Raw genomic sequence first — 25588 nt, forward strand, 5'->3', positions numbered from 1 at the left:
CGTGCAATATTCAATCCGCGAATACCGATGACGTCATTGTTACTATAAATAAGTTGTTTCTTTATTATGTCAAAATATACAATATAAGCTCGGAAAAATAGACTTTGCTGGCGGTCAGAATGGGATGAAATATTCTTCGAAGAGCCTAAAAACATAAAATTTGAAATTCGTACATAGATCATGCGTAGCACTTAAATATGAAAATGTGCAAAGGATAATAAATATACATACTCAAATTAAATTGAATATTGATTTTTTGTGTGCGGTTCTTAACCCGATTTAAGTGAAACTAAAACATAATTGAGCCGTGTCATGACAAAACCAACATAATGGGTTTGCGACCAGCATGGATCAAGACCAGCCTGCGCATCCGCGTAGTCTGATCAGGATCCATGCTGTTCCCTTACAAACCCTATAACAAGTAGAGAAACTGATAGCGAACAGCATGGCTCAATTATTCTGGGGAAAATGGGATGAAAGAATTATGTGAAAAATAATGCAAAGTTATAAGGACAGACCGAAATCAAATGGTACAAAAATACAGAAAACTATTTCCACTCCAGTCCTGTCAAAAAAAAACTCAGTGGAGTTCTTAAATTTTACTAATTAAAACAAGGTCTAACATATCTATATTGCGTTTTTTATTCTCATTCTATTTTTAGTTTAGGCGTTTACTGGCACGATGGAGAGGGAACTGCAAGGGGGTCCAGATGCAACGCTTCTCTGAATTATATCATGGCCCCCGCTTCGTACCTCATTGATGAGAAAAATCTTCGATACAGTTTCACGTTTTCCACATGTTCCACACAGCAAATTAAAACTCACCTGGACACCTTGATAAAGTTGTAAGTTTATTCATACATTAGCATATAATTTTGTTGATGCAAGGAGATAAGTGTGTTTGAATGAAAGTGTTTAATGGTTAATTAGTATGACAACGAATTATTGCAATAAACGAATCAATGGGCATGTACCAAAGCATCTAACAAGTAATAGAAAGAGCATCGAAACACGAGTGCAAGGGGTCGTAGCCCCCGAGTATAACTGAGATCACCGATTGTTTTATTGTTCTTCCTCTTTTGTATCATAGGCAGAAATAATAATAAAAAACACGTTCCCTGTTGTCACAATATGAAACCCCAGAAAAAAGTAAGCAATGAACGGCCATCTGAAAAAGATATTTCTATCGCTTTCCCTTTCTCTGCCATCACAATAAGTAAGCCCCAGCAAAAATGGACCGGATTAAACGATACGATTTAACTGCGACACATTTTTAACAGAAAGGTCCCCAAACTATGATACAATATTACCATACCCATGTTTATTGTGCTGTAGTTAAAATGAAACAAAACTATTCCAACTCAATATACTTGTATTACTGAAACTAAATCTGCAAACAATATAATCCAAATATTTTAAATCAAACAAATACGGTGAACTTGTTTTGATCAAAAACTCTGACCGAAACACTGCAACGATTATTCAGATTAAAAACTCCTTATCCGAAGTTTGACGGAGTTGGCCGAGAAGAAGCGATTGCGAAAAAGTCCTTGCAAACTAAGCTAACAATTTCAAATCATCCCAAAGGTTATATTTATTGTAGGAACCGAAACTGCTTGCAGTGTAACCAGCGAGACAGGAAGTCTAAGTCAGACACAAAAATAGATAAAGAAGTTGAAAATCATTTGAAAATTTTACCCGGAGAAACGGACAATGTACATACACAATGTCGACAGTTATATGGACAGGGATCCTTTATGTGTGTAAGTTTTCTTCTTTTTTTTTCTTCTTTTTTAATGCCCCAATCGCTTTGACCAGTTGCTTTTGTTGCTGTTCAATTTACATTGGAGATTATGTCAAAAAGAAAAAAAACTGCATGTAGTTTTATCATTGAAACTAACGTATTTGTTTCTTATTTGATATATTGTAGCCGCCAAATAGCCCTGACGAAATGTGTTATAGAATGTATTGCTACGACCCGAAGCGTAGTGCATGCGCAATCATCAGTGAACAAATGGCGGCCACCGGAACACCATGTGGTAGATACAAGGTACCGTAATTTAGGTTTAATTAAGATTTTTTGAAATTTGTATTTTTGCTAGATATTTTGCATAAAAAAGGGAGCTGATAATTGATGGTTAAATTAATGTAAATTTCCGAAACATATTACTAAAACACTAGATAATGTATAGTCTTGCTACAACACTAAAGAAATCAAATAAATTTATCAGAAGAGATAAAAACAGTGACTGGCATATTGACAATAAGATGTGTTATAATTTCAGGTGTGCAACATGGGCAAATGTGTGAGCGATTCCAAAGGAAAAGATGTTCCAGGTAAACTTAACTTCTTTCTTTCTAAATGTGTAGGCGTGACCCATTGATGACTCGAATTATTTGCAGCTGTTTGATGTCCGTAGACCATATCTTGGCTTACTGTTCATAAATGTAAATAATCGTTTTCCCATTTGTGAAGACATGCATGTTTCGAAAACAAATCAATGCATTACAGTCAATTGTCATTGATTTTAGTAAATAGGAATAGAGAAAATGAAACAAGCATTCTTTAAGCCAGATTGGGAAGAAATAGTTCAGCTTTTTACGGATCACTTTCGAGTCTGCTTCCGGGAACTATCCAGTATTGGCCTCAAGGTTTTAAAACATTTTCCCAAGCTATGTCTCGAATGTCAGGACTTAATTGTTCAGTATACATTCTGTGTCTGTTTCTGACTATTCAAATATCTAAAAACTCCTTGATAGCCTCGAACCCTTGTGTCATATGGAAAAACATGGACGTTACGTTACTCATACACGATTAATATAATGTAGCCTTTAAGTTGTACAATTGCAAGAACATTTAAGTTCAAGTGCTCAAAAAGTATCCTGAGTTAAATCCATCGGATCTCCGTTAGCTAGTTAAACATCTTCCACACTTTGAAGAATAAAAAGTGATTATCGGGACAATGGTGAAGGACCTTGTCGGGATTTGAATCCATAGGGGCAAAGGTTGGCTTTGTCGGGATTTGAACCCACAGGATCAACGGTGAAAGTCGTTGTCGATATTTGAACCCACAGGCTCAACGGTATAGGGGCTTGTTGGGTTTTGAACCCGCAGGAACAACACTGAAGGACCTTGTCAAGATTTAAACCAACAAGAACAACGGTGAAAAGCCAGTCACTCGATGTCGGAAACCTTAAACACTCTGCTGTGTTGGCTTCCATTTTACGTATATGACAATTGTTTATTTTATTTATACAGATGATTGTCCATATCCAGATATACCGTCATATGGAGCCCACTGTGAGGACGCCACACCATTTATGTGTAAAAATGACAAGTTTAGGCAAAAATGCTGTAACTCTTGCAGTAAACGTAAGTATGATTTATATTATTTTTTAATGATTTAAATCTTATTCTTGAGAGAGTCATTTTATTCATTGATTCGTTCGTTCGTTCGTTCATTCATTCCTTTTCATTCTTTCATTCATTTATTCATTCATTTATTTATTTATTCATTCATTCATTCATTCATTCATTCATTCATTTATTGATTGATTGATTGATTGATTGATTTATTTATTTATTTATTTATCTATTTATTTATTTATTCATTTATTCATTCATTCATTCATTCATTCATCCGTTCATTCATTCGTTCATTCGATTCATTTCAATTCAATTTATTTCATTCATTCATTCTCTCTGATTTATTAATTAATTTATTCTTTATTCGTATATTTCATTTATTTGTCCATCGTGATAGAGTAGGATACCACAACTTATCATAAGCTCCGTGGACATATCCAATGCACGTGTAGTCTGAGACAATATTACAACTCTCGTGACGTGTACGGGTTATTCCTTTCTTATAAAACTAATAGTGAAAAACATTTTAGATATAAAAAATCACGTGATTGTCTACTCGTACCAAAACAAAAACCCTCAAATAAACGAGACTCTATATCTTAACCTGCTTTAGCATTTGCCCAACCGTATAGGGCAGGTATACTGTTGGCTGACCATCTTCAAATTTGCATCCTAATTTCCCTAAATTTGAAAATCGACAGTTTCGGAAATAAACAACTGTGCAAGTACATTAAAATTTTTACGACATTCAGCATGTTAGAGGCTAAAACACCATAAATGTTCACCATATATGCTTGCCGATGAACTCAAATCATCTAGTACCAAAGTATGACCATTCGACCTAGTAAACGGACACTCTCCACATTATAGTAAGATAAATTAGGTTCACGAACTTGCAAATATTAAATAATTTAGAGCGAATATATTTCACTTTGCCTGTAAGCATTATTGTATTATAATACCGTCGTCATTAGACGTTGTGTACCGTGTACAGGTTTCAGTGTGTCTAGTCGAAAAAGACGGAATGTCGGAACACACAGAATCACCTGTTATTTAACCCAAATTAAAAAAAACGACAACCGGTGATTCCGCATAATAGCTTACATGGTAAAATAAAGGTACCGTTAATCAAGAATTTAAATAAGACAGCATGAACTAAACAAATGAAGTATTGGTCACGGGACTTAATTTTGACAAAGCCTTTCTTTTGTAAATTTTTTTCTGCAACATCCGGAGAAAAAAATCGAGGGAGCATAACTGGTTTCTAAGTTGTCCGTCCTTGGTCACTCTTGCTGATAGTTGTTGTTTTCTTTTTAGATTATTCGTTATTGTTGTCATTATATGTATATCTATGACGCCTACCCTTATGTCCAGGGATAAAGAAAATGTCATCTCCGTCAGTTGTCCGATATCTTTAATATTTGGTGTCTAGCATCTATCAATTTGAATTCGACGGAATTTCAACACTTTTCACCCAAATCTATGATGTCTGATTTGTAACGCTTATGTGCGTCGTGTTGTCGCTAACTTTCATATATTGCGAATACTTTAAATTACATTTGTGTCTAAACAGTATACAATATGCCAGATTATTTGCGCTCGCTTAGCTTTATATGGAGAACATCGGATAAGAAATCCTGGTTGCATTGGTTCAAGCCTCGGATGAGGCGTAATTTTTCCGTGACAATTGATATTCAACATTGTGTGTAATGGCCATTTTGTGTCTCATTGCTGATTCAGACATCATGTTGGAGATTAAAGGGACTCCACTGAGGTTTAAAAGCCTAAAAACATAACATTTGAATTTCTTACATAAATGAGCTGATACACTTTAAACAGAAATATATGCAAAGATAGTTAAGAAATATACTTTGAAATATATTGAAAATCGTGTTTTTATGTTTTTCTTATCCCGATTTGAGTGAATAGCGTTTAAACGCTTTTCATTTTGGGTCATTCTTTTACAATTTGAATAATTATTCTGGAAAAACGAAGTGCGCGATTGATCTGAAATTTTGCACAAAGATTAGTGGCCTTAACATTCATCAATTGGTGCATTTATCTGGAAAAAAATATTTTCAGTCCCATCATGTAAAAAAAAAACCTCAGTGGAGTCCCTTTAATAGTCGGTCACTTGTTTGTTATCTAGGAAAGCCGGTTAGTTGGATCAATCGCCGAGATATGACCAAAACATATGTTAAAGGAACTCCACTGCGGTCCAAAAATCTCAAATCAAGAGATCAACTGGTGCACTTGAGAGAAAGATTTGCAAAAGATAATTAAGAAATATACTCAGAAATAAATTTAAAATCGTATCTTTTTCCCCTTTCACCAGTTTAAAATGACTTTTGAAATTCCTTTAAATTTTGGGCATTTTGTACAATTGAATTACATTCTTGAACAACGGTTTCGCTAACCCCAAAATTGTGCACGTCAGACCTTAAAAATTTAAAAAAAAAAAAAAATTTCCCTTTTGTCAGAAATTGTCAATGGACCCCTTACAACCAAAAAAAGTTAACAAAAAATTTTAACTTTTTTCCCCAAACTGGCGCGGGAGAAAAGAATTTTCTTAAAAAATAGGGTTCGAGTGGGGGCCTTCGTTTTACAATTTGTTCATGCACACAAAAGTCACTTTTCGGCATCCCCAAAAAATTTTGGGAATTAAAATTTTAATTTTCTAACATTTCTAACTTTTTTCATTTTTTAATTTTTTCGGAGGAGGATTTGAAAAGAAGCCAATCCCATCAATGGAATCCCTGTGACAGTAATGAAATCCTTTTTCGGTCGACAGGTTGCCAGGTTTTACAATTTAAAAATATGTTTCCTGGGGAAAAAGTAAGTCATTAAGTTGTTTGGGGGTTATTCCCCAACCCCCCAAATTTTTTAATATACCCCCCATTTGGGGGGGGGGGGGGGTACTTTAGATTTGCCTTTACTTTTGTCGTGGTGCGGGGGTTCCCATATTTGTCACTTTTTTATTAGCTTAAAATTCTCGAGCTAAGTCAAAAAACTTAAAGGAATTTTTGATCGCATGTAAATGTGCAATGGGGTTTCCGTGGGGGATTGACCATTTGTTTGGGGGTTTTGCCCTTGTTTAGTAAAAATTGCAATTTCCAATTTGTCCCTTGCGTACTAAACAAGTACATAAGAAAAAAATCAGAAACTTACAGAAATGATTTAAACAGTGTTTTTTGTATTTTTTTCCTTTAAAGGTACTTTAGGAAAAGGGAGACTTGAAATTTGTAACTAATTTTTGGGAAAACTTTCCAAAATGGTTTTGGAAAATACTGTTATCAAAATGTAAATACGTGTATATCGAATAAAATATAGTTTTAACCAATTTTGGGAAAATTCAAGATGATTACAATGGAAAAATTGGGCGTCATTGTTATACTCTCCCAATTAAGGGTAGGGGAATCATGTAGATTTTTAATTGTCTTTCCGTTGGCATTCTGTCTTACTATACGTTTAGACTCAGTGGAATTTGGGGAATGCCTGACCTGTGGACAATTTTATGTTTTTCTTCTCTTTTTATTTTTTCATATTTTTTATGCCCCCTTCTCAATGAACGTTTTCTGTTTTCAAGGTTATTCTCCTTTTCACTTTTCAAATTTGTTGTTGCTGTTTGTCTTAGCGCTATTTTTTTTTGTTATTTTTCTGTCATTTTCCCGCTGCCGTGATACTTCAAACTTTCCCGTTGCCTTTTAAATTTTTCTTTTTTTATATTTTCTTCCTTCTTGAGATTTTTGCCTTTTTGACTTCCCGTTTTCCCTTTATCATTGCGTGTTGCCTCGGGATTTAGAGGCACATACCGTATATATTGATTCGTTTTCTGTCTCCTGGTATTTTTCAATACTTGTCGGAGTCGGTGACAGTTCGTCCACATCCAACTCACTGTTCTCATTATTTGAAAAAAAAAGATGTAAATAATCAAGGAGCAATTGAATTTATCATTATGACGTCATGAGAATGTATGTAGATGTCTTTACTTTTCAAGAATATTTTATGTTTGCATACAATATCTATATAAATTATCTATATTGCAGAATTGATACAGACCGGAAATTCCGGAGTCATGATACACATTGGTGTTGGTTCCCGACTAGGACCGCAGGCACCATCTATCAGAAACCAGTTCGGAACCAGCGGTGGTCTTCTATCAAACATAATAAATAGGCAAGTACTATATTATAATTATATAAAATGATCCAATGGCAACACTTTCTGAATTGAAATCTAAGCGTTAAAATTGAACAAAAATCCTAACAATGACGTAACTTCCGGTGAATAACAATATTTCGAATGCAAAACTAAAACCAAAAGTCATGGCTATTGTGCTTACAACTTGTTCGATGAGTTATCAGTGGTTACCTCTGTTATTAATGATTAAAAGTCACAATATCTACATTTACTTTTGTTAACTCAAAAGTCTTATAAATGATTTTACTTGGGGGGAGCAGAGTAACAACCGGTAAATTTTCTAATTTGTATTAAATATTTCTACGAAAAAAGGATATCTTTGAATAATCGTATGTGATGAAGCTATCCAGCTAGCTTACAGAACGTCGGCGTTCTTACTGAGGTTCTTCCACCACCATAACTAGGAGGTCGCATAATATGATTTCATTCAACGCGTTCAATAAATTTCATTAACTTGACCTTAACTCCAATCGAACGTTGCGTAACACTACTTAAAACGTCGTATTTCTTCTCGTCACTTTGAGGCCACAATCCATATCAAAATCTGCAGGGAGTAAAACATCAAACAGAAATCACCGTTAAGAAAATCGTCATAGACCACCCACCACCGCGCAAGACTATCAAAGAAAAAATCCAGAGGCTGTACAGATACCAATAACGTAACGTCAATCAGTGACTGTGAAAAATAAAAAAGAATTCCCCGTCTTGGTGCAGAATTGTATTGGTTGAAAAAAAACTTCTGGCTGCATTTCTTGTATAGAATACAGAGATGACATCGTGTAGTTTAATAAAATGTGTTTTTTTATTTTTAAACATCACCATATTTGTCAAAAATATGTAATAACGTTAGATGGCCCCCCTGGTGGGAGTTTTTAGTCCGCTTTTCGAATCAAATTGCAGCAAATTCAATGTAAGAAGAGGGACCAGTTGTCTTTTCAAACTGTACCCGCTCCTGCGTGAATTAATCAATAACATGGAGTTTGAGTAAAAATTAAGTGGCAGGACGAGTTTAAATCCTGTATTGACAGATGACGCAGACATCTGTCACGACATACCTTTCTGATAACAACTTTTTTTTCCGTAGAGACTGGTTACGTTCCTTATAACAACGCTAACACAAGGTATAAAGTATACTTAGTCGTGTGGCCACGAGTTCTATGTCGTGGGCCCGAGATAGGTTAAGTTGTGGCCACGAGTTACTAAGGTCGTGGCCAACGAGATAAATTAAGTCGTGGGAACGAGATACTATGTTGTAACCACTAGTTACTAAGTGGTAGCCACGACATAGTTAAGTTGTGCGAACGAGATACTGTGTCGTGGCCACGGGTTCCTAAGTCGTGGCCTTTAGATACATTTATTTAAGTCGTGGCCACGAGATACCATGTCGTGGCCACGAGATACTATGTCGTGGCCACGAGTAACTAAGTCGTGGCCACGAGATAATTAAGTCATGGGACGAGGTACTTAGTCGTGGGAACGAGATTCTATGTCATGGCTACGAGTTACTTAGTCGTGACCACGAGATAATTTAGTGGTGCGCACGAGATACTATGTCGTTGCCACGAGTTACTTAGTCGTCTGAACGAGATAACTAAGTCGTGGTCACGAGATAATTAACCAATCAGATTACACTATGATTACACTAACATTTATCTTCTAAAATACTGAAGTGTTCACTTTAAACTTGATACATGTCTGTAGGATCATACTAGAAAGTCACCTTCTAAGGCCCATCATAAATCACACATTAATTTTGACTAAGTTATAGCCCTTTGTGGGGACAATTTTATGATAGAATTGGTCAGTTTGTTAGTACAACGGCCTGTTAACCTTGTTAATACGATAACTTGAAAAGGAATAAGTCACTGGTAGGGACATTGCCCATGGACAGTAGATAGCCTATAAGTATGCTTGAGGTCAAGGCTCAAGGTAAATATGACACTTCGTGTAAAATCCTTGTCATTTCAACAACAAAATGCCTTTTCTAGAGTTATTCTGATATAGCAGAAAGCTTAAGCTTAACATCGTTGAAGTTACAAACACAGATCCTTGTATAGTGTTTACATTTTTCCACCTTTTCTTTTCTGGGCTATCACTTGATGACAGTCTGGAGTCTCGAAATCCGTTAGTGATATTCGTATTAATGAAACAATCCCCTTTATGGATCTTCTTCTTTGGTTTTGCTGCAAAACTTTCCGCCGAGTATCACACCACACACGCAACACAATGCTACAAATATGAGAACATAAAATATCCAGTCCATTATTGTCACAGCGAGGGCGAACTTTATCAGGGACGTATCACAGCAATCAGTCGATCCACCACAACCATCCATCACATCCGAATAATTTCCGAAAACCCAAACACTTCCTGTAACATCCAGATATACAAAGAATAAATGATTTAGTAAAAGTAAAACGGTTTTTTTAAATCTGCATTAAATTTTATTTATTTTTTCAAAATTGTATTGTTTTTATTTTTGTTTGAAAAAAAGTGTCTATAATTCAAACTTACAAGATATTAACTTTTGCGACTTTCCTAGTTTTCCATTTAAGCTAGGCATTTGCAACAAAAGAAGAAACAGAATGGGAAGAAAATATTATAAAGAAAAAGGCTCAGAGTAAAAAAGAAACACTTTCTTCTTGTGCAATTTTAAGCTCCATTTGAGTGCAAAGCGTTGCAAAGCTTCTCATTTTTCTTCTTTTGTGTCTTTTTGTATAATAAAAATTATGATTCTGAAAACAACAGGATGTTGGTATTGTCTGAAAATTGTCATCAAGTAATTGAGCCAGACATACATCAAATGGTATACAAAACTTGGAAAAATATTCCCTGTCCCGTTTTGTTAAAAAAAACTCTGTTAAGTCCCTTTGCTGTGTTACACAAAACAAAATCTAGGGAACTAGGTTATAATTTTTTAACCAAATTTCAATACTTGCACCAGATTTTAACGATTTCGACTTACATAACTGTATACACCAAATCTTACACGATATAAACGTTTTTCACATTTGATTTTGCCACAGAATAGCATCTACCACAATTCAGTGAATTCACTTCTTACAAAAGAGTTTGTTTTTAGAAAAATGACAAAACTGTATACAGTAAACTTCACTTATAGCGAACACGGTTATAGCGAACTTCCGGTTATAAGGAACAATTTATTTTGGCCCGAATTTTGCCCTTTTCTTTATTTAATATAAAAATATATGGTTATAGCGAACACGGTTATAAGGAATTATCACTTATAAGGAACTCATTTCTTAGTCCCAATTTAGTTAAAAGTGCAGAAAATTACACTTTTATAGCGAACTCCAAAATATCGGCTATCCATAAATTCATCCCGCATTTTCAACTTTCTTTTTTGTAGGCTCTTCAAAATGGAATAAACAGTTCGTTATGTGTAAATCTGTTCGCTATTAAAACTCCTGATATAAGGAACTAATCGCTTTATGCTTACAATGAACTCCGGATATAAGGAACAGATTTTGAATGTCCAAATGAGTTCGTTATATGCGGAGTTTACTGTACATCAAAGCTTACAGGATATTAACTTTTATTATCAATTCTACCACAGATCTGCATTTACTAAATTTTAGTACCCGGTTAAAAAGAGTTTTTTAAAATATAATGTCTGCAACGAAGTTTCCCCATATTTCTTTTTTGCCCCATATAAACCCCAAAACTCATTTTCACAATTTAATACTACCAAGATAAGCCCCCCGAATTTAACAAAAAAAGCAATAACCCCACGCTGTTAAAATTTCTTTTCTTTATATCGCCCCTTTAACATCCGGGGATTTTCTTTTTATAAACCGAAAGTCCCCAAAAAAGGGGCGACCCCCAACGATTAGGTTAAAAAGGGATTAGTTTTGTATAGGACAAAGCTAGTATAGCCCTGAAAAAAGGTGATAGAATATGTACCTCTAAAGTGTATTTAAAATTGGGTGTAAAATTAAGGAAATAAAAAATTACATTTTTTACGGTGTGCACGCGATATTTTACGAAGCCACATGCTGGATACCGGTATTTTGTGCGCAGTCGAAAGCTAGTACGTGCGGATGCGATAGTGAAGCATGGCCAAGCAATAGCTATAACGTGCACACGTGAAAGCTGTTACATGGCTGCGCGAACGTAATACCTATCGCATGGCCACGTGATACTATCGAGTTCGAACATTTAAGATATCGTGTGCGCACTGTAGGAGCACATTTGTCTCAGTGCACATTTGTCTTACGTAAGACCGATGCAGTTCCATTTGTTCGACCTCAAATGTCACCCCCCCCCCCCCCCCACACACACACACAAAGAAAAACAACGAAACAAAAACACATTTGTGTGACAAATGTGCTCCGATCAAGTTTTTTAAAGGACAAGAATAATCATTTGTCTCGTGGTTTTTTAGGGATAAGACCGAAGGTTCAGTGTGAGCTATTAGTATCAAGTGCGATGCTCCGGCGTCCGTCGTTCGTCGTCAAGGGTCTTTTTCTCTTAAACTGCTGGGCAGATTTACTTCAAATTTGGTTTGTTGCATCCTTCTGATATGATTTTCTAATTTGTTTAACTTCCGCGGATAACGGTATTTTGATACTTCTTTTAATGCTTATCTGTAAAAATCGGTTTGATTGCATGGCTAAAAATAGCTTTCTCGGAAATCCAAATTATAATGTAGGTGAAAAATATATGGTGGTCATCAGATGTACATGGCAGAAAATCAGTAGATCTGCACTTTAGTCAGGTTGGTGAGACAAATGTGCTCCTACAGCACACTCATTAAAATGGGACATAGGAATAAGCTTTTGTATACTAGGTAAATTGTTTAGGTAAATAGATGTAAAAGGAGCTAAAGGTATAATATGGAAGAAAAAAATAAAATAGGACAATATAGTAGCATAATTCGCAAATCCCTCACTCTTTTATTTGGTTTAAACAGTGTTTATTTTAGGTCAATTGTGTAGGAAGCTATAAGCTTATAGACACACTGTCGAATCCGTTCCTAGAACCAACCAGTACTGAGCAATCATTGTAAAGTTTCTTGCTCAAGGAAACAACGGCTTGCCCCTGATGGGTTTGAACCCATGCGGCCACCGGTTATTTAAGCACAACTAGAACATAGTCTTCTTCGTCATGTATGAATGATTAAAAATGATTAATTTCTAAAATGTTATATTATATATAGTGTCTTACCAATGACGATCTTGGCGATATTTAGGCCGAAAAAGGCGACGACAAGAAGAACTACCACAATTATAAGACCTGGAAAATAACTAGAACTGTGTGACACGGACGCCCCCACTGTGCAGATGTGCTCGTAAACAAGAGCATGCATATCTGTATGTAAGATTTTTATGTGGAACTTTTTATTCTGCAGTTGCAAAGGAATTTAGGAGTCCTGTATGGTATATAGTGAAAGGCCATAATTCTGTTAAATTTGGTCGCAGCAAAATTCCTTCATTTACTACCATTTACACATTAAGGTCGTTCATCCCTGGAAGTTTAAGCAAAATCTGCCATCCGGTTTAAGAGGAGTTGCGTTCACAAAATTCTTTATAGTGAAAAAATCAACAAAGGGCCATAATTCTGTTAAATTTGGTTGCAGCAAAATTCCTTCCTTTACTTCCATCTACACATTAAGGTTGTTCATCCCTGGAAGTTTAAGCAAAATTTGCCATCCGGTTTAAGAGGAGTTGCGTTCACAAAATTTCTACATAGTATATAGTGAAAAAAATCAAGAAAGGGCCATAATTCTGTTAAATTTGGTCGCAGCGAAAATTCCTTCCTTTCCTGCCATCTACACATTAAGGTTGTTCATCCCTGGAAGTTTAAGCAAAATCTGCCATCCGAGTTGCGTTCACAAGATTTTGGGACGTACGGGACAGACGTACGGACGGATGAACGGCCAAGTGCAACGCTATATGCTCCCCATTTTGTGGGGGCATAAAAAATGTGACCGAGTTAGTGGTTAAAGCGTCTAGATCTATCGTAATGTGAAATATAATTATGCTCACTTTTTTATGGAACACTGCTATGCACTTATCTTCCGGACCCATTGCCATACCACCCCCAGACACACACGTATGAACGCACACGTTATATATCCAGCTTAATACATGTAAAACACATCAGTAAAACAATTTTCTGAAATATTTCTTGTATATTTCCCTCTTCAAGTGCGTGCTATGTCTTAGTCAGAAAACACACACAAGCGCACGCACGAACATACACACACGCACACGCGCGCGCACACACGCACACACACACACACACACACAAAGAACAGGGTTTCATTCTTATTTGGTTTTGAAATTTTTTGGGAAAGAAATATAAACAAAAAAAAAAAAATTTTACCCAAAAAAAAAAAGGAAATTTTTCGTCAAAAAAAGCCCTGACCTTTCTCCCCTGACCTTGACTTTCCAGGGACCCCTTCACCCCACAGCCCCATACCCCTTCCAAAAACGGAAAAAAAAAATTGTTTAAAATTTTCATGAAACACAAAAATCTTTAAAAAGACCCTATTTTGTTTTTTTAAATTTTTAAGGGTTTTTAACGGCCATATAACCCGTCAAACTTTTTTTCGAATTATAATGCAGCAAAAATATATTTGGGGGAAAAAGGCAAGCAATTACGATTCAGATTAAAAGGGTAATTTAAATAATCAAATTAAAATTTATTAAAAAACCATTAAAAAATCACAAACGTATTTAAACAAATGAAAAGAAAGACGTGAATTTTTCATGTAACCACTTTTTTAAACATTTTTTAAAATAGAATTTATTTTATTAAGCGCTGACAAAAAGCCAAGAAATCAATAACAACAGTTGGAGGACTTTTAAATTATTAAGTGCGTGTGTTGAAAATTTGATTCTAAAGAAAACGAAGATATGAAAAAAAACTTTTCAAAAATTTAAATATTAACAGATAAAATATTAAAATTGTCCTTTATAAATTTTTTTTCCAAAATAAAAACGTCGTAGTTTGTTATTTTTAAAAGTTATGAATTTGAATTTAGAGTTAAATTTAAAATTTTTTTGATGCAAATTACAACAACCATTTTAAAATCTAAATTAAGTCAAAAAAAGTTAAAGCACGATTAAATATTTTTGGAAGGGATTTTTTGCCATTTCACTTACCAAAAAACCAGTGAAAATTTAAAAACTGACTGGTTTTTAAATTTAATATTTTTTAGGATTTTGAGACATTGATCAGTTTAACGATAATAACAAAATAATAAACATACCATTATTATCATTTGACATGTGCTGAATTAAAGGGGGTTGTCTGTAGAATGTCAGAGCTTTTAAAAAATGAATCTTGAAAAATATAACATAAATCTAGAGATGAATGGTATGAATAATTATAATGGTTAAAGAACGATTGGTTAATAATGATAATAGTAAAAATGGTAATAATATTATAAATTTCGAGATAACGACAACGACGACGATGATGATGATGATGATGATAACTTATTTCTTATTGTTATTTTTGTTTTGTGGGTGTTGTGGTTGTTAAAAATGATAACGATGATGGTGAATTTCTAATAATGAAAATGATGATTTGATGAAAATGATGAAAAGGAAGAGGTGAAGGGGGGGGGGGGGGGTAGCTCAGTCGGTAGAGAAGCAGAACGGTACACCGAGTGTTCCGGGTTCACGATGTATCGCAGCAACGTAAAAATAACTTACGAATTGTGCAGAAGTAACACATTATCTAATTCTATAGGAACCAATATATTCTATAGTGAATTAAAATGTTGAACTGAATTAGCTCATACGTTTGTTTGTTTGTTTGTTAGATTAGGTTTTACGTCATACCGACACAGTATAGGTAATATCGCGACGTTCAAGCTTTACTGATGGAGGAAGACCTCAGGTGCTCCTTCGGGCATTTTTTCAGGCACGAACGGGCACATGAGTAGAACCACCGACGTTCCGTAAGCTAGCTGGATAACGTCCTAGCGCATACGGTTGCTAAACATTATACTTTAAATCTTATTATAAGAATCTAGGATAGTGCTTGTATTTTTAGATCATTCGTGAGAACCTGCATGAATAGTGTATTAAGGCGACTGCAATAATTCATATATTGCATTATAGTTTCTAATGTTCGGTGTTGCTGAGAGTTTTAATGTTCTGTGTACCTACTTGTATCATTTTATGTGTCATATAACATTGAAATTGGCATCTATGAGATATTAGACCAAGGTAACTCCGATTGCAACGAAGCAACAATGGTTACCCTATAAAACAGTACAATACATGTGCCTGAATCATTCAAGATTGATCTGTTTTCATTTTAGGTTAAACTGTAGTATTGATTTTCCAATGACTGACATTATGAGAAATGGTTCCTAAAAATCCTAACTTGATATTGAGCTTTCGTGCTACAGAAGTGCTTTATCTTGGTGAATGAAATGCCTGACAAGTACAATTATTTTATTATGCATGTATAGGAAGCAAACCAAATTATGTAAGTTAAAAGATTTCAAATATACACTGCTCATACGAACATGATAAAAATAAAACAAAAACCAACAAAAAACGTATTTGTTATTTCCGTTTAAGTGAGGCACACATTTGCTGTTTGAAAATACATTGAACCTTTCATGTACACGTATTTCTTTAGAAATGTGTCTCACCATGTGTTTACTTAATCGTGTCTGATGCTTTAATAAGTTTTATTAAGATCCAAATGTCAATAGAAATACAAAGATTATACCAGTTTCGTACAGACACCCATCTCCTTAAATCCTGGCCTCCTCTTACCACCCTTTGATGGAAGGGCAGTGGCTTTTGTGGCAATCAAATATGTCACAGTCCATCCTATTTCTTAACATTTCTTTATGTTTATGTCGTCCGGCAGTATGAAGCAGGAAGAAGATTAAAATACGGCTCATTTACCCCATTTATTCTCAACACCCTTATATCGAGCTCGAAGGACAGGTCCTCAGGGCACAGCAACTGTTACCCTTATATCGAGATCGAAGGACAGGTTCTCAGGGCACAACAACTGTTACCCTTATATCGAGATCGAAGGACAGGTCCTCAGGGCACAGCAACTGTTACCCTTATATCGAGATCGAAGGACAGGTTCTCAGGGCACAACAACTGTTACCCTTATATCGAGATCGAAGGGCAGGTCCTCAGGGCACAGCAACTGTTACCCTTATATCGAGATCGAAGGACAGGTCCTCAGGGCACAGCAACTGTTACCCTTATATCGAGATCGAAGGACAGGTTCTCAGGGCACAACAACTGTTACCCTTATATCGAGATCGAAGGGCAGGTCCTCAGGGCACAACAATTGTTACCCTTATATAGAGATCGAAGGACAGGTCCTCGGGGCACAGCAAGTATAACGGTAACTCGAGTATCTCTAAGTGTTGGTTTTGAAAACCTTTGCTGGAGATACAGAAAAATTATTGGTAATAAGTTTTGCCTGCTCTTCATCAGGGATTATTTTAGTTCCCTTTCCTACTATATTTGAAGAACGCGCCAGAAATCAGAACCAACAGGTTACCAGCTCTATTAGTTTTTGATTTGCTGTCTTATTATGGTTCCCACGCTAACTGGCATTCGGAAAACCTTGCTGATTACCATCATTCCTAATATGGATTATTTTGTTTTAAAAATAACTTAATTATAAGATTGAATGAAGTTGACCTTTTCAGTGTTTTTTCATTAGTCGATTTTTGTTTATGGTTTACGTCAGCAATAAACATCTTTTTATTGGTCGCTTCTGTTTTTGGCGGTAGATTTACGTCAGCAATAAACATCTTTTTATTGGTCGCTTCTGTTTTTGGCGGTAAATATTTTTGACCATTTGTTTCCTGGGCCTTTTTGTCATTCTGTATTTCGTCGACTTAGAGATCACATGTTTTGATAATTAAAAAATTTTTTGATATTTTATACAGAATTTGTTCAACTAAGTTGAGGAATTTTATTTAATTTATAGACTGGTATAATTATCAGTCAGTTAAAAAATTTTTTACTTACTAGAGAGGATTTTGGAAACATTTTACGTTTTGTGATAAAACAAAACGTGTAAATTATTTTGCACGTGTGAACTTTTTCAAGGACATAAGACAGTGTTAGAGATTATGTCAGAACCGGATTTATAGACTGGTATTTTTATCGGTCAGTTGAAAAATATTACTTAACCGGGAGGATTTTGGATACATTTACGTTTTGTGATAAAACAAACCGTGCACTTAATTTTGCACGTGTGAACTTTTTCAAAGACAGTAGACAGTGTTAGAGGTTATGTCTTCCAATGAGAAAGGGGAACATGTTCAAAAGAAGTCCTTGCCACAGAGAGGGAAAAGGATCGACTATAAATTGCTCAACGAGGGTGTCGGAGATGAGATAGAAGAATCCTTCTGGACACAAGGGCACGTAACTGATCTCAAATTATTGGTTGGAGATTCAGCGGAAGCGGAAGTAATAACCAAACATGAAGACGAAGGGAATTCGGATATACAAGATGCGGAGGGTGCAATAGGCCCGGATATTCTTGAGATGAAAAAGGAGTTACAAGCTCTGCATGAAGAAGAAAGACAATTGAAAGAACAGATGTCCGAGGCAGAGATGTTAAGGAGACAAATTGCCCAGAAAAAAGATGATGTTCAGAAATTAAGAGGTGAGGCAATTCAGTCAACAAAATCGCGGAAAAAAAGTAACTTTAGTAAAAAATCATCTGTTCAAAATGATACAAATGTTGATCAACTTACTATTAATGATTTACGAAAGAACAAAAAATTACGACGTAAGGCTAAATCACAGTTGCACAAGATTGGTTTAGATATTTTTAGTTCTACTTCCGAGTCAGATTCTGACTCTGATTGCAATGCAAGCTCTGTAATTGATTCAACAAAAGTACTTAAAAGTAGTAAGAAAAAGATAAATGATTTGAGTTCTGCAGAAGATTCTGAGCAGGAATTTGATTCCAATTATTCCTGTAAAAATAAAACAAAGTCCGGTATTTTGGCTAAAGCTGGGGATAGGGTTGTAAATAGACAGCATTATCCGCAGTCAAGTCTTAGATTTGAATATGTAACTGGTTCAATCACATTTGATAAATTGGATATAAATTTGTTTGTTGCGGGGGAATTAGAAGTTATTTCCAATCCCTCTATTCATACTTTAGAGCGTAAAGCTAGAATTGAACTGTTAAAGAAATTGATGTATCTTTGTTCATCTTATGACTTTTCTATTGTTAAAAGTTTTTATGCCGCTGTATTAAGGGAGATAGAATTGGGTCATCTCCAGTGGGGAGACTCTTATCAATATGTTGAGTCAGCAATTTTGACAAGTCATGTTATCAAGAAAGGTGTAAATGTAAAGCACAGAGCTGAAAAAAGCAGATCAGATATTGTTGATAAGATTTGGTTTTGTAGTCAGTACCAAAGAAATAAATGTAATCATAAATCTCCTCATATGACTGTTATAAAAGGTGTTGCTAGATTGTCTCAGCATGTTTGCGCTTCATGCTGGCTGAAAGACAAAGTTAAATTAGAGCATCCTGAGTGTTCAAGCTCATGTCCTTATTCGTCAAATTGACTGAAAGATAAGTATGATGATTTAAAGAAAAAAGTAAAGTGTCATGAAAAAACTGTTGATTTATTTCTTCCGAAATATTGTAAAAAAGATAAGATTGAAAATAGTGTAGAATCTTTGAGAATTAATGCTATTTGCAATCATTCAGTAAAATGTAATATTTGTAAAGTCACGAAGAAAAGTCAAAAATCTATTTTAGACAGAGTAGTTATTCATGAAAAAATCCGTCAATCTGGTTTGTATAATTATGAGGGTTGTAGAATACAGGTTTACAATAATATCAATACTGATTTCATGAGGCGTATGTTGGGTTCAAACTATAATGATTTAATAGTTTGTGATCTTTTAAAATATGGTTTTCCCATTGGTTTATTAGAGAAAGGCTTTCATTTTGATCAACTTGATACATGGAAATATAGGAACCATTCCGGGGCTAATGATTATCCAGATGAGATTAATAAATATCTGGGTAAGGAAAGTAATTCTTCTTGCATTTTAGGTCCATTTAAGAGCAATCCCTTTACTTCAGGGTTGAAAATTTCTCCATTAAATTCTGTTCCCAAAAAAGATACTGATGAAAGAAGGATTATTTTAGACTTAAGTATGCCAAAAGGTAATGCTGTAAATGATTTCATTGATAAAGATATATATTTAAATGAGCATGTTGATTTGGTATTTCCTAGAATAGATGATTTTGTTCAATTGGTTAAATCTAAAGGTCAAGGATGTCTAATGTTTAAAAAAGATTTGCGTAAAGCTTACAGACAGATAAGTATTTGTCCAAGTAATTATAATTTAGTTGCCTTTTGTTGGAAAAAGCACATATTTTGTGATACTGTGTTGAGTATGGGCCTTAGATCTGCGGCTCAAATCTGTCAAAGAGTTACAAATGCTATAGCTTTTATTATGTATAATATTGGTATTTGTATACTTAATTATCTTGATGATCTAGCTGGAGTTGAAACAAGGCAAAATGCGCCTTTTGCATATAATTGTTTAGGTCAAGTCTTGAGGCATTGTGGTTTTATTGAGTCAGTTGATAAAGCTTGTCCACCTTCAGAAATAATGATTTTTTTAGGGGTTCTTTTTAATACAAATTCAATGACTATGGAGGTTACTAAAGAACGTTTATTAGAAATAAAAAATTTAATTCAGGTATGGTTATACAAAACAGAAGCAACGCTTAGAGAAATACAATCACTTATTGGTAAATTAAATTTTGTGGCTTCATGTGTGCGGTCAAGCAGGATTTTTATAAGCCGGCTTATTAACTGGCTTAAAGATTTGTATAGTTATCTTCCACATATTTATGTTCCTATTACATCTGAGGTTAAAAAAGACATTCTTTGGTGGCATAAGTGTTTACAAGAATACAATGGAGTTTCTATTATGCTATATGAAAATTGGTCAATTCCAGATGCTATTTTCTCAACGGACGCGTGTTTAACAGGCTGTGGTGGTTTTTACAATGGAAAATATTTTCATTCTGATTTTCCTGTAAATATTTCTAATCAAAAATTTTCTATAGCCGTGTTAGAATTGTTCGGCATTATTCTTGCTTTAAGGCTTTGGTCAAAAGAATTTAAAGGTAAAAGGATAGTCGTTTATTGTGATAATGAGGCTGTATGCTTAGTCTTGAATTCAGGCCGAGCCAGATGTTCAATGTTACAGGATGGTTTGAGAGAAATTTGTTTTTTAACAGCTAAATCTCAATGTGAGATAAGAGCTGTTCATTTGTCAAGTACGGAAAATCGAATCTCTGATTGTTTGTCTCGTTGGTCACAGCATGATAAATTCAAAGATGAATTTTTCCAGTTAACAACTGGATTTTATTTAGAGTATTGTGAGGTGGTGGATCAAGATTTTGTTTTTATTAATGATTGGTAATTTTTCTTTTTCTGATTATTTTGTAGATCTACAGTTGAAGACTCTCAAGTCTGAGTTGAAACTGTCAAATATTTCAGCATATGCTGAAGGTAGTAGAAAGAATTTAAAAATTCAGTGGGAATCATTTATTTTATTTTGTATTTATTTCAAATTTTGTTATTTACCGGCGAGTACAAACACTCTTCAATTATATTTCTCAATTTTTGAGTCGTTCTTTTAAATCAGTATCTAGTATTCGTAATTATTTAAGTGGGATCAGAACTGTTCATCAGTTACTGGGATTTGATTTAAATGAAATGAACACTTTTCTGGTTAATTTTACACTTCGTGGCATTTCCAGATTGAAATGTCACTGTGTCAAACAAGCTGAACCTATAACTCCTTTCATACTTAACAAAATTTTTTTTGGCTTTAGACTTCAAAGACACTGAGAATTTGACTTATTGGTGTCTATTTATATTTGCCTTTTTCTTACTTGCTCGCAAATCAAATTTGGTTCCTACCACTAGTAAAGATTTAATTAATCATAAGTGTTTACTTAGATCTGATGTTACTCGTTTTCATGGTAATTTATTAGTTACTATGAATTGGTCAAAAACTATCCAGTTTGGCGAACGGCTTTTACAGACCCCTTTATTGAGATTAAGAGGTTCCCATTTATGTCCGGTTACAGCTTATGATAACATGTTAAAAAGGTACCTGGCGTTTCGTCAGATGCTTTATTTCTTTTACCTAATGGTAAACCTGTAACTTATTATTTATTTCAAAATAAGTTACGTAATGTTTTGAATGATATTGGTTTAGATTCTTCCTTGTACTCTTCACATTTATTCAGACGTGGCTTTGCCACTCTTGCATTTAGGAATAATGTTAGTTCTGATGAAATTCAGATTCTTGGAGATTGGCATTCTGACGTTTATAAACGTTACATTTCACTTTCTATAGAGGATAAGTGTAAAATAATTAAAGATATTTCACATATATTTTATGTTTAAAATTACAGGTGTAGTATGGCATTGTATTTATCAAAGTTTTTATGTTTTCAGAACATGTAAATCAACCACCATTGCGCAAGTGTACAATAGTCTCCGACTCCATAGCGAAAAATGTTTCTTGAATTTGGGATACCAAAATTACAGCTTTTCCAGGGATTAATATTTCAAGATTAAGTTATAGAATTTCTCAAGGGTCAGGTAGATTTAAGATCTTCATTCATTATTTTACATGTGGGCACCAATGATGTTACTGGTCCCCGTTCAGAGGATGAGATTATTTCATCCTTTAATGATTTGATATCTAACATTCGACTTCAATCTACTGGTAGTATTATTGTATCTGCTATTATTCCTCGACCAATTGATTTTGAGTCCACTGGTGAGAGAGTTAAACATTTAAATAATAAGTTAGGTTTATTATGCAAGTCAAGAAAGGTTTCATTTATGAGAACCTTCAAGTCGTTTCTTAAATGCGGTTTGCCACGTCGTGAATATTATGCCATTAAGGATGGGGGTTTACATTTAAATCTTGAAGGGACCCGGTGTTTAAAAGAATTCTTTATAAATACTATTGCGCACTTGAAATAATAAGTGTTGGGTCATATGGGGGTTGCGTTCATTGAACGCCGCCTTTCCTTGTTGATCTTGTTTTTCATATATTATATTGGATGATACATGAATTGGGATAAAAGATTATAAAGAGCAATATTATAAATAATCTTTAAGATAAATTGTCATTAGCATTATTATAAATAATCTTTAAGATAAATTGTCAAAATGTAGTATTAGAAATATGCTGACTTTATGCTTTTGTTTGAGACACATTGTTTCTCATGAAAGGCTTAATCTTACAATCCGGTATTGGCCGGCATTGAAGGTTATTACTGCTAAGGAGATAATTATGTAAATCTCTTAGTGGGTTATTTAATACTGCTCATTTGTATTGATGATTTGTTAATTTGTTTCTGATTTAGTTGTTGTATTGAATCTATAATGATTTGAATTCTTAACTATTAAATTATGTTCTTTGTCTTTGCCTGAGATACACTGTTTCTCAGGAAAGACTCTATCATGCAAGCTGGCGACGGCTAGTCTTTAAGGTTATACTATAAGGAGGTATTAAGAAAGCCTCTAAGTAGGTTTTGTTCATAGTTTGTTAAGTGTATTTATATGCTCTTGCTTATTTGTTTGTTATTTTTGACCGTGGGTATGGCTTTATGGTAAATATTACTCTTGTAGTAATCATTATGATCACAATTAGACGTTCAAACAAGTTATGATGTGAGTTATAATGTCTTATATATGTGAATGTTATGTATTAATTTGATTCATGTGATCTCTTCAATTGCCTAAAAAATATATATTCATATGAACAGAAATTTTCTTTGTTATTTTTCTGATTGAAAACTGATAATTTGGATTATTTTTGTTTTTAAAAAATAACTTATTATAAGATTGAATGAATTGACCTTTTCAGTGTTTTTTTCATTAGTCGATTTTTGTTTATGGTTTACGTCAGCAATAAACATTTTTTTATTGGTCGCTTCTTTTTTTGGGGTAGATTTACGTCAGCAATAAACATCTTTTTATTGGTCGCTTCTGTTTTTGGCGGTAAATATTTTTTGACCATTTGTTTCCTGGGCCTTTTTGTCATTCTGTATTTCGTCGACTTAGAGATCACATTTTTTGATAATTAAAAAATTTTCCCACCCTTCCCTCCCAATTAATATGTTGATGGTTAATATTATATTATATATTATATTGCTTAATATATGTATTTTATTAAAATTTAGATATTGCCTTTATGGTAAATATTACTCTTGTAGTAATCATTATGCTCACAAATAGACATTCAAACAAGTTATGATGTGAGTTATAAATGTTTTAAATGCATAATATAAGTGTGTTCTCATACAATGTTTGTATGAATTTGTCTTTGATCACTTGTATATGAAATAGATGACTTATATATGTGGTGAATGTTATGTATTAATTTGATTCATGTGATCTCTCAATTGCCTAAAAATATATATTCATATGACAGAAATTTTCTTTTGTTATTTTTTCTGATTGAAAACTGATAATTTCAAGTTTCGCGAAAGTAAATTTTCCAAAATGGGAATCTAAGCGCGTTCAAGATGGTTTTATGAAAACGATCATAATAATTATGCATAGTCTATGGAAGAACTTAAGATAAAGTACTGGTAAAATAATAACCTTTGTAACGCAACGCCGGGTCAATATCAACTTCCGGAAGAATACCGTTTCACGATATCCTTTTCCCAAAATGTAATTATTTCATTTTCTGTCTTTTTCTTGGAACACGTTTTTGTAAGTGGTATATGTTCGGATTCAAAGAGTACATCAGTAGTGGTAGAGCACGGAGCTTACACATCATCTGGCATAGGCACGCATGAACTTGGACATATTCCATGCAAAATTCAATCCGCGAGCAAAAACAAGATTGTTATACCAAAAACGTCATTGTTACTATAAATAACTTTGTATTCTTCATGATTTTAACAATAATAATAATACTTTCTTTAACGAGTGAACTCATTTAAGCAATATATCAAATTTCCAACGAGACCGTCAAAATGAATTATATAAATTTAACATATTCAAGCTATTAGATAACATTAATGTACATTAGTATACACGAATTTTGGTTTCAAAATGATTTAAGATATAGCAGTCTTGATATAATCAGGAAGGCCATTCGAAACAAAATACTAACGAAATTGTTCAGTACTTGTTTTAGGGATGTAAAGTTGATAGCATGAACAGTGATATACAATATTAGCTGGGTAGCATTGACTTTGCACGAGATCCGGGATAGGCAAAATATTCTTTTTATGATATAACGAATGTTTATCACTTAAATTGTGCTTAAAATAAGGTCTAACATAATTATATTGTGTTTTTATTCTCAATCTATATTTAGTTTCGGCGTATACTGGCACGATTGAGAGGGAACTGCAAAATTAAGGGGTTCGACATGCAACGCTTCTCTGAATTATATTATGATCTCCGCTTCGTACTTCATTGAGATACAGTTTCACGTTTTCCGCATGTTCCACACTACTCTCTTATGCATTGGTCGAATGTTTCACTATCCCTCACCTCAGACCGATATTTCTATTTTTAGAAAGGGAAATCCATGACTTCACTTCATCCAATCAGTGACTAGCTTACAAGGAATAGTCACAAACATACATTTGACGCATCAAAATGTAAACAATGCATGTTCAATTGAAAGTACCCCTTGTTTCTTACTTTAAATTGTCTGTTTTTAATGATTATGTTAAATGACCCCCCAAAAAACTACAAAAATGGTAAATTCGCGATGATAAATTATTAACAGATCGTCATTTGTCATATGGAGTCTCCGTAAACGCGTATTTCAAAACGAATAATAGACGGTCATACTAAACACTGCTAAGGACTGCTAACGAGGACAAAGGACTGCTAAGGATTGCTAAGGAGGCACATAGGACCTTAGAATACCAACTAGACCTTCTTATTGATAGATATGTTAATTTAAATCCCTACCAAAAATATCTTGAAATAAATGGCATTTTAGT

At 34.1% G+C, this 25588-nt stretch overlaps 2 protein-coding genes across 2 annotated transcripts in view; both read left to right on the top strand.

Annotated features, from left to right (window-relative positions):
• LOC132712852 (uncharacterized) overlaps positions 1 to 17053 on the top strand; it is a 42934-nt gene extending 25881 nt beyond the window's left edge. Inside the window, exons 13-19 of the mRNA XM_060695289.1 lie at positions 663 to 845; positions 1604 to 1763; positions 1931 to 2050; positions 2286 to 2337; positions 3260 to 3373; positions 7414 to 7547; positions 16430 to 17053. Coding sequence (XP_060551272.1) covers positions 663 to 845; positions 1604 to 1763; positions 1931 to 2050; positions 2286 to 2337; positions 3260 to 3373; positions 7414 to 7547; positions 16430 to 17053 — 1387 coding nt within the window. The remainder of the gene's footprint in view (positions 1 to 662; positions 846 to 1603; positions 1764 to 1930; positions 2051 to 2285; positions 2338 to 3259; positions 3374 to 7413; positions 7548 to 16429) is intronic.
• Positions 17054 to 17176: 123 nt separating this feature from the next.
• LOC132712853 (uncharacterized) lies at positions 17177 to 22253 on the top strand. Its single transcript, XM_060695291.1, has 2 exons — positions 17177 to 18205; positions 22056 to 22253. Exons 1-2 carry the CDS (start codon positions 17830 to 17832, stop codon positions 22124 to 22126), a joined length of 447 nt encoding a protein of 148 aa, XP_060551274.1. The 5' UTR covers positions 17177 to 17829; the 3' UTR covers positions 22127 to 22253.
• The last annotated feature ends 3335 nt before the right edge of the window (positions 22254 to 25588 follow it).

Source organism: Ruditapes philippinarum, unplaced genomic scaffold (genome assembly GCF_026571515.1).
Source record: "Ruditapes philippinarum isolate M1 unplaced genomic scaffold, ASM2657151v2 ctg1421_1_1_1_1, whole genome shotgun sequence".
Taxonomy (NCBI): domain Eukaryota; kingdom Metazoa; phylum Mollusca; class Bivalvia; order Venerida; family Veneridae; genus Ruditapes; species Ruditapes philippinarum.